This window comes from Mesoplodon mirus, assembly GCF_964341445.2.
Source record: "Mesoplodon mirus genome assembly, chromosome: 18".
NCBI lineage: Eukaryota > Metazoa > Chordata > Mammalia > Artiodactyla > Ziphiidae > Mesoplodon > Mesoplodon mirus.
Window position 1 is genome coordinate 14,449,804 of NC_138994.1, and position 9,889 is coordinate 14,459,692.

General features: G+C 52.7%; 1 protein-coding gene across 1 annotated transcript in view; it reads right to left on the reverse strand.

Moving 5' to 3' along the window:
- Nucleotides 1-9,509, reverse strand: part of CARD14 (caspase recruitment domain family member 14) — a gene marked incomplete at its 5' end in the record, with an annotated part of 21,984 nt that extends 12,475 nt beyond the window's left edge. Inside the window, 7 exon segments of the mRNA XM_082604498.1 lie at nucleotides 767-922; nucleotides 1,435-1,560; nucleotides 2,179-2,298; nucleotides 3,294-3,461; nucleotides 6,659-6,984; nucleotides 7,910-8,047; nucleotides 9,299-9,509. Of these exon segments, the coding sequence (XP_082460624.1) occupies nucleotides 767-922; nucleotides 1,435-1,560; nucleotides 2,179-2,298; nucleotides 3,294-3,461; nucleotides 6,659-6,984; nucleotides 7,910-8,047; nucleotides 9,299-9,509 (1,245 nt within the window).
- Nucleotides 9,510-9,889: the final 380 nt, after the last annotated feature.

Here is a 9,889-nt window from a genome sequence, read left to right on the forward strand (position 1 = left end):
CGGAGCACAGGCTCCGGAAGCGCAGGCTCAGCGGCCATGGCTCACGGGCCCAGCCGCTCCGTGGCATGTGGGATCTTCCCGGACCGGGGCACGAACCCGTGTCCCCTGCATCGGCAGGCGGACTCTCAACCACTGCGCCACCAGGGAAGCCCTACATATGTATATTTTTTGAACATATTTGATGTGGTAAGTGGGTAGGAAGGAAGGGCTAGGGCCCCTGCATAGGGAGGGGAGGGTCTGTTTGTGCCTCACCCAGGTCCCTGGGCACCTCTGAAGAGTCTCGCCCACCCACCAGGGTGCCTTGGAGCTGGAGCTGCCGGCAAGACCATAATTAGAGGTTTTACAGTAATCTAAGTTCTTTGAGAACATAGCTCCCTCCGTGTCTATCACTCAGCTCTCAGATAGTTGACTTTCAAGCATCCCGGGAAGGCATCGTCCACCAGAGCAAGTGGCTGCCTGCACAGCTTCATATGCTGCCTTCTTTCTTCATCAAACACCACACATTATAGACTCCAGAACCTTCCACTAAGCTACCCCTTCTATGAGGTGCATAGTATTACCATAAAAGGAAATGCAGAAGGAGACTCAGCCTTCCCAGCCGGGTACCTTCAACCTCTGACCACACAGTACGCTCACGGGAGCCAGCGTGGTGGATGGAGCTGAATCCGGTGGTGCCAGCAGGGCCCGTGCGGCCGGCTCGGTCCCACCCCAGCACACCCTGCATCCCCCCCACCCCCCGCCCCACCCAAGCAGCAGCAGAGCTCACCCCTGGCAGCGACTCGGCCTGCACTTGTAGCCGCTGGACCTGCTGGCGCAGTTCGCAGACCTGGTCTGTCAGCTCAAACACCTTCCTGCGGAGTGCGTCCTTCTCTGCCAGGTTGTGAGAAATCTCCATCTGGGATCCATCCCTCGCTGAGTAGGCCTGCGAGCCGAGATAGAACGGATCGACGCCCAGAGGATAAAGAGGCTGTGCCGCCACCACGGAGAAGTCCAGCTAGAGAAAGCCTCCCATTTCTGCCCCGCGGTTATCCTGGACTTCCCCTGTGCGCACCATACACAGCTCATTCTGCAGCTTACCACCATTTACAGTTCACGTAAATGTGTGTAGTTTTAGTAACACCCAATAGGTGGGGTGCACACAAACCACTGTTAGAAATGAAAAGAGGGAGGACGCTGTACAGCAGGCATGGCAGGAGATGACAGTCGAGGGGAGTCAAGAAACCTCCCAGGGACCGGGAGAGAGACCCTGAGTCTGGAACCTGCTGCCATCGAGGGCGGGTGACCCGGCCGGCCTGCCCTCGGCCACACCCAGAGGGGCGGGGCCTTCCCGAGCCTCCCGACCTCCCGAGACTCTGCCGGCGCCGGCGCAGCACCTTCTGTTCTCGGAGCCCCTCAGCCCGACAGCCAGGCCGGCCCCTTGCCTCTCCAGGGTACCTGGTCCCGCTCCTTCTGCAGCTCGACCACTTGGCTCTGCAGGACGTTCATCTTCTCCTTGTAGATTTCGCAGTCCACCTTGGTTTTCTGGAACTGGAGCAGGGTCTGCTCCTTCTCTTCCCAGTACTGGACAGAGGGGGACAAACATGGCCCATGAAGGTCAGTGGCTGTGAGGGCGAGGCTGAGGATGGGTGGTGGGGGAGCCTCGAGGAGAGGGAGGGGGGTGGTTCTAGAGGGGAAATAAGGTGAATTCACGCTCGTTTCTTAAGTGCTGGATTCCATGTGCATCTACAGAGTTGCTGTGTTGATTATATTTTAATTTGGTCATCAAAATATGCATGGGTGCTGCATGTCTATTTGTGTTTTGTTTATTCCATGTCCCAAAATGCATAAATATTTTCCCTCTACCTGCCTCATTCTCTTCCACCATCTCCTTTCTCTCATCCTCCCCTTGCCTTTTATAGCAACTAAAGAAATCCCTGGCTCTCACCCTGGGGCCCCTAATTGAAATCACTCTGTGTTTTAATCACTTGTTTGCCTGACATGTTTTCTCCCCACCCCACAAAGTAGACGTGACCTCTAGTCTTTGACTGTGAGTTGGTGCCCAATCTAGTTTTGACAAAGAAATCAACGAACAGGCCCATGCATTCGTTAGGCAAAACTGGTTTTAAGCTCAGTGTGGATTAAAGAATCTGCTTCCTCCCCCAGGCAGCCCAGCCCCTAAACACGGCCCAGAAGGGTCACCTGCTTTCGCTGTCTCTCAGCGGCCATGGCCCGCTCCCTCAGAGAGTGGATGCGGTTCACCAGCTCCTGCCTGCTCTCCAGGGCCTCATCCAGGTTCTGCTCCAGAATGTCCTTCTCCGCCTGGTGCAAAGAGAGGTCAGCCCAGGGACCCTGAGCTCCCCAAAGGCCTGCCCCTGGGGAAGCATCCCCATCATCTCGTCCCAAGGATCGGAGGCAGGAAGCTTCAAGGATGGTGTGTGGACGGATTTAGCCTTATTACTGCACATCAGGCAGGAAAAAAGGCAAGGTCAGCAATCAAAATGGAGAACATGAATTTCAGCTCCAAGTGTGCATGGCTAGGAAACAAAGTACAGGAAGCTGAAAGCCTCTGAGGGTAGCATAGCACCTCCACTGTTTAGGCACCTTCAGGCTGCTCCTTCCACAAATCCACAAGCAGAGCTTCCAGGAGGGGGAACACCAACGGGTGGGTCATTCCCTGCTCATGCTCACTTTTATGAGTGATGGCACAGTTCAGGCCACGGGGTGGCAGTGCCAGGCGGTGGCCTGCCCCACACCCCATGAACGTCTATTGAAGGATTAGTTCAAAAAATAGATATTTATTGACTGAAAGGGATTGGAGAGGAGAGGCAGAGGGCTTGCATAATTCCAAGGCTTTGGCATCACTAACTTCTCTGCATCCTACCATTCCCCACTCCCTCATGCCTGCATGGGCAGGGCGGCAGAATATTTTGCAGGCAGAAACGTTGCCCTGCTCCCACAACCTTAAACTAATCTCATCATTTATAATCAGCCTCATCTATTCCAAACAACAGGGCAGCAGCAAACCAGCTGAGTAAGACTTTCGAATATGTGTGCAACAGCTATCAATTCTGCTAACATTTGGGGGCTGGGAAGAGCGGGAAGGAGGGATGTGAGAAGGAGCCGTGGAGATGAGTCACTAGGTTTCATCTCACCCAGGTCTTAACCACACCTCAATAGGACCACTTGTCAGAAATCCCACAGTCTGGAGGCCACAGGCCAAGGTCAAGGACACTCTCCGCTGGCCACCAGGGAAGGAAGCTGAATCTTGTGGGGACCAGGGCAGGAAGCTGACCCTTGGAGGCACCAGGACCCACCAGGCTGAAGGTCAGGGAGCGGAGCCTCTCATTCTCCTCCTTCAGGCGGCTCAGCTCCTCATCTCCAGGCTCCAGCTCATTCGTCATCTTCAGGGACCGCTCTCGAAATTCCCGCTCACAGGAAGAAGACATCTTCTCTCGCTGCAGCTCTTGCTTCATCAGATACAGCTACCAGGATGGAGATCAAGAGGGAGAATGTAACTGCTGTTTCTCCACTAGACCAGGAGCCAGCTGTCGTTCTCAACCTTTCTCCTTAAGGATGATGCTGTTCATACTCAAAGAGGTCCCTCTCCGGAGATTTCAAAATCCATTAAAGGATTTTACCTAATGAATAGTTCCAGTCCCTGCGGGACAGGAAAGACAGTTTAGCTTTATTTTACAGATGAGGTATAGGGGTTAAATCACTCGGCTGGGGTCCTCAGGGACAGAACAAGGAGCCCTGGCCACCAGCTCTTGCATCTGACAGCCAGCACAGCCGGGAATGAATGTCCAGTAAGCCTCCTCCAGCATGGCCCTGCTTCTCTGCCTTTCCATATTCTGCTAAACACGTCAGATGAAGGGAAATTGGATTCATGAAAATCAGTAAGTAAAAAAGAGGAAAGTCAAGTCAAATAGAGCAGAGATACCTGGGAATACAGGACCTGGTCTATTCAGACACACTTGAACTCTGTGTGCTAGTATGAGCCGCCTCCCACCCAGTGGGCTGCATGTGCAGGGCTATGAGCTCTGTAAACGACCTGGCCAGGTCCTGCTGGCCTCGGTCCTGCTGGGTAGTGGTCCAAGAGAAACTTGCACCTCGAGCTGATGGGCCTGGCCTCTCCCCATCTCAGGTGTGGTGTCCCTGGGAAGAGGGGAGTTTCCCTATAAGGCAAACCCAGGAGGTCTGGATGTCAGGGTGGAGTTCATCACTCACTCCAGGGTTGGGGTCAAGTGGAGAAGGAAGAACATTTGGACTTGGACTTTTTCCCTCTGACATCTAGTTAGCAAACTTTCCATAAGCAATTACCAAGTTCCTGCTATGGGCTAATAACTAGGTTAGGCATATCATATTCTCCAGATTCAAAAAGTAAAATTAGGGCTTCCCTGGTGGTGCAGTGGTTGAGAGTCCGCCTGCCGATGCAGGGGACACGGGTTCGTGCCCTGGTCCGGGAAGATCCCACATGCCATGGAGCGGCTGGGCCCGTGAACCATGGCCGCTGAGCCTGCGCGTCCGGAGCCTGTGCTCTGCAATGGGAGAGGCCACAACAGTGAGAGGCCCGTGTACCACAAAAAAAAAAAAAAAAAAAAAAATTAAATCATTAAGATCTGGAAGGAGGAGGCCTAAAACTGAAAGTAAACCAAACAAATGAACCTAATTATATTTCAAGCTAATACCGTAACCACATGAAGGGAGAGAGAGAAAGGGGTGAGGCAGAGGCAGAGAAAGAGAAGATGGAGGGCAGCCACAATAACTTACGAACACAGTATTTAACTAAATAGCCTAGGGCAGGGTTGGGTGGTGGCAGGGAGAGAATTACAAATCCTGGTCTAGTCCATTGTACTGGTACGGGCAAAGCAATTCTGAATCTATTTCAGATGTACCACAGGACCGAGCAAGAGAGGAATGTGTTAAAGTGGGAGCTAGGGTTCTCACTGAGGAAAGAGCACACAGTATGGAGTGGGGCACAGCAAGAAGAAACCCTGGGGGATCTACTGGAATTAGAGGTTTGGGCGTGAACTCATGATTTCTAAAACATGTGCAGGTACGTGTATATGCATACTTGCGTGCATATGTGCCTATGCATATTTGTATGTGTATGTATACTTGTGTATCTATGTGCACGTTTCCTAGCCCTGTCCACTGAAAGGGCCGAGAAGCAAAGACACCCCAGTAGCAATGAGCATACTGGATCTTGGTCTCTAAAAGGAACTGGGGCTCCTTGGAGAGATGGCTGACCCTGGAGCTGAGGCAGGGTGGGTACGAGATGATCCTGGAATATTTTGTGATGATGCAAAGAAAGTCCGTGCTAAGAAAACGCGGGGGCATGTCCCAGGACACAGAGCAGATTGATGGGGCTCCCACAGCCAAATCTAGGACACTTTGAGCACCAAACTCGCTTAGGACAATAATATGTTTTAGATCACTGGAAATGGGAATCCACATGTCTATGCCAATAACAGATGCATAAGTGCGGAAAAGGAAAGTCTCGTTCTCACAGCCAGGATGCCGAGGGTAAACTGGTCACTGGAGAAAGCACTGGAGATGGGGCTTATCATTCTGCAGCCACTAGAGTAAAGACACGCTCGAGCAAGAATCCCCGGTGAGGCTAAGTCCAGAGGGGAGTGTCGACAAGGAGCAGGGGTGCTTGCTGGCCTCAAAACACCTCCCCCTGACCCCCAGATTGCTTACTAGCTGCAGGGAGTAATAGTGTGACTGGCGATTTTGGTACAATACCTGATCCTGATCTGGATCCTGGACTGGAGGGAAAATGCCATCAAGGATGTAATTTAGGTCAACTGATAAAACTGGAACACGTACAGTAGATTAGATTAAAGGATTGTATCAATGTAATTTTATGAAGTTGATAACTGTACTACGGTTATATAAGAGAATATCTTATTTTTAGGAAATAGTCTCTGAAATGTTTAGGGGTAAAGGGCCATGATGTACGCAACTCAGGTGGTTCAGGAAAAAGTGTGTGTATGTGTGGAGAGAGAGAGACAGAGAGAGAGAGCACAAGTGATAAAGTAAGGGTATGTGGAAGTCCTTTGTATTTTTATGTGTATATTTTTGGGGAAATTAGAAATTCTTTCTAAATAAAGTTTAAAAAACTAAAATCAAACAGTGCCATAGTTAAAAGCAAAAGCAAATGCCAAAATGACAAGGAATGAATATCCTCCATAAAGAACTCTTGCAGGTCAATAAGAAGATGATTATCCTCAACAGAAAAATGAGTGAAAGACTGCTGGGGTCTAAGGGCCCCTAAATAACAACACTCCTGTTCTCCCACCTGAATCCAGGACCAGCTGAGAAAGACAAAGGAGGGGCCGATAGAGGTCCACTGTCCCCATGGTTACTGACACTGCCGGAGGGGAGTGGGGCCTGGGTGCGTCCACCACTCCCAGAATAGCCAGATGGGCCCCCAGACACAGGCAGGCGGGGTCCCCATGGTGGGCACTTCGCAGACCAGGCAATTACAGGGCAGGGCGGGCTCGAGGCCACATAGCCTATGCAAGGGGGCCCTGGTGGAGGAGAAAGGTCAGCTTCCTGCAGGGGCGTCACAGGGAGTGGGGGTGGGAGTTCCAGGAGATGGACCAGCGAGTGCAGAGGCACGGGGTGGGGAGCAGCAGGTCAGGATGGGCACCCCGAGCGGCATCCCCGATACCTCCTCTTGCAGGCCACGGCAGCGCGTGGTGGCCAGATCCTTCTCCTGCAGCGCGTTGCTGTAGTGCAGCGAGAGACTCAGCATCTTGTCCTTCAGCTTCAGCACCTCGTGGAAGTGGGCACTGACCTCGTGCTTCATGCGGCCGTGGTCGGCCTCCAGCTGGCGCAAGCCCTCGGCCCGGGCCTCGGCCTGGCCCAGGTGTTCCTGCAGCTGCTGACACTGCCGCAGCAGGGCCTCCTTCTGCCCCTTCTCCTGGCTCAGCTCTTCCTGCAGGCTGCCGATGGCCCCGGCCAGGCACTCGGTCAGCTTGGACGTCTCCATGAGCCCTGCGGGACGGGGCAGTGGGCCCAGGGGCTCTTCATCCTCCAGAGTCTTGCCTCCTGTGCCCGGACTCTCGAGCAGGACCCCCCCCCTAATCTGTTGGTCGCCTTAAACGCTTCCAGGGTCAACAGGACTGAATATTTTGGTGAACTAAAGCGTGACAGGCAATTCTGATACAAGGACTACCCCTTCTTGGCTTCCCTGTGGGATCCTGCTCTTCAGACCCAACTTCCCCCCAGTCGGCTGAGCCGTGCTCGATGCTCGTTCTCACGTCATCCTAAGGAAAACATAGCAAAGAATCTATATAACAGAACTCTGAATCACATAAATATGGACTGTGATGCCAAACAGGCAGAAACGTTTTCTTAGCCACAGTTTTGAGTGATGTTGCCTGCTCCTTTGAATACCTAAATCTTTCAACAGCTCCTCCAGAGAAGCCTAAAATTACTCAATTAATAAACATGGCCTCATCTCCCACCCAGCCGGTGTAAACCTTTACTTAGCAGCTCCTCTCCTTTTCCCCTCTGGCGGCCCCTCCTGAGAGCCAGAGCCAGGTGGGACAGGGTGGGACCGGGCTCCCCTCCACCTCAAGCACCAAGTAAAGGTCTCCTAGGAAATGACACACTTCCTCTTTGCCTGCACCTCTCAAATGCAGATTCCACGACCTGTGAGGGTTCTTCTCTTGGTGTTGGATAGTTGGGGACAAACTTTTTCTTTTAGAACCCAAGGTCATGGGCTCTGCCTACCCACCCCCACTATGGTTAGTGTGTGTGTAGGGGGTCTCCTCACCCCCAGAGTGCGGGGTTGGGGGTGTGCAGAGCACAGGGACAGGAATGTCAGCTTGAAGGGAGCAGGGAAATGTCTGGAACGGCCTGCAGTCAAGGCGGGACACCCCCTCACCCCGGGTTACATAAAAGACCCAGCTCTCACCACTGAAGTTTGTGAAGTCCACGCTGGGCTGTAGCCCGGTGACCAGGGTGTAGACGTCAGGGTTGTGGAATTTCAGGCTCTCCAGGAAGGCGATGGCCCCGTTCTTCCCTCGAGTCTTCAGCAAATCCAGCAAGTGCCCTTTGGAGAGAGAACAGTCTTAGCTGACCAGGTGCTAGGCGGGCTTCCCATGAGGGGAGCAGGGTGCAGGGAGGGGCATCCTTGCACATCTAGAAATCAGGAGGTCAAAGCAGTTTTCCAGGGCCCCTGGGGTGGGGTCCTCACTGCTCCATTTATTCCCATGATGGTGGTCAGTCTCGAGAAGGGCCAGGCTGATATTTATTGAGGAACTGCTACAACACAAGTGCTAAGAGTTGGGGATAAAAGACTCAGGAGGACGATCTTTGCTCTCAAGACTTCCCAGGTTTGTTGGTGGACACATGCAGACACATGTATACAAAGCAGGTTGGGGGAAAGAAGCAAATAGCAGCGCCCCAGGTCCTGGGTCCCAGAGAAACTTGGGCCTTCCCAGCCCACCCAGATCCCCTCACTCTCAGCTTGAATTAGTAGCTTGACTTCATTTCTCCTTTAATGGTCATAAGGCAACAGGCACAAATAGTGTCATATTGATAGCTACCACTTACTGCCTGCTTTCCATGGCCCAGGCTTTGAGATGAGTATCTGATAAGTTGTAACCCATTCAATTCTCCTAACAACCTTATGTGATGAAACTATTAGCTTCCCGGTTTCTGAATGAATAAACACAGCTAATCAGACAATCAGAATCAGCTCCAAAGACATCTGGAGTGGGTTGAGTCATGGGTCCCAAAGTTATGTCCACTAGGAACCTACCAATGGGACCTTTTTTGGAAAAGGCTTTGCAAATGTAATTAAGGTAAGGATCTCAAGATGAGATCCTCCTGCGTTATCCAGGTGGGCCCTAAATCCAATCACAAGTGCCCTTATAAGAGACAGAAGGGGAGAAGATGCAAAGATGAAGCCCACGTGAAAATAGAGGCAGAGATTGGAGTGATGTGGCCACAAACCAAGGATGCTGGGACCACCAGCAGCAGAAAGAGGCAAGAAGTTTTCTCCCCTAGAGCCTTCAGAGGGAGCACAGCCCTGCTGACACCTTGACTTCAGACTTTTGGCCTCCAAACTGTGAGAGAAGACGTTTCTGCTGTTTTAAGCCACCTGGTTTGTGATCATTTGTTGTGGCAGCTCTGGGACACTAATACAGTCCCCATGACTGGACCTCGGGTCCCCTTGGTGTTGTTCTTTAAAGTCCTGCACTCCCTGCCCTCACACGGGCCTTCCCGGTGCAACCTGCACTGAGCAGGCTCTGCAGAAAGGGCCTGCTGGGGCCACGGTGGCCAGGATGCAGGTCCTCACCAACTCTCATGGCCGTGTTTGTGAACCTGGGGCTGTGCAGCACCTCCTCCTCGTCCAGCTGGTCCAGCACCTTTGCCTGGCGCAGGTAGGGGGTGAGGCGGCTGGGGCAGATGCTGCGCACGATCCTGCAGCGGTGGTCCTCCATCTTCTCCCACAGCATCTCCTCATCCAGGGCGGTCAGCGAGGAGTCCGTGTGGCACAGTTCTGCCATGGCTGGGCCTGAGCACCCTGAATGGGAAGAGCAGCCATGGAGGGCTGGGATCAGGGACACAGCTTCCTGTACAGAGGACCTTTCCATCCAAACCCTCTTCCCCACGTCACCAGTAGGGAGGAAATGACCAATTTGGAGAGGACATGACACCCGATCCGGCCCTAGTGTCCCGTGACCAGCAAGAGGACACTATCGATTCTTACTGTTGATATCAAGTCGATTGCTCTACCTGGGGCAGAGCAAGAAGAACTGGGTTTCTTTTGGATCCAGGAGACTGGATTTGCCTTTAAAACTCAGGAAGCTGCCCCTGGCCTGGGGAATTGGTTTACCGAATGAGGGTGACATTAAAAACCAGATGGATCTAGAACGTGCATTCTTAA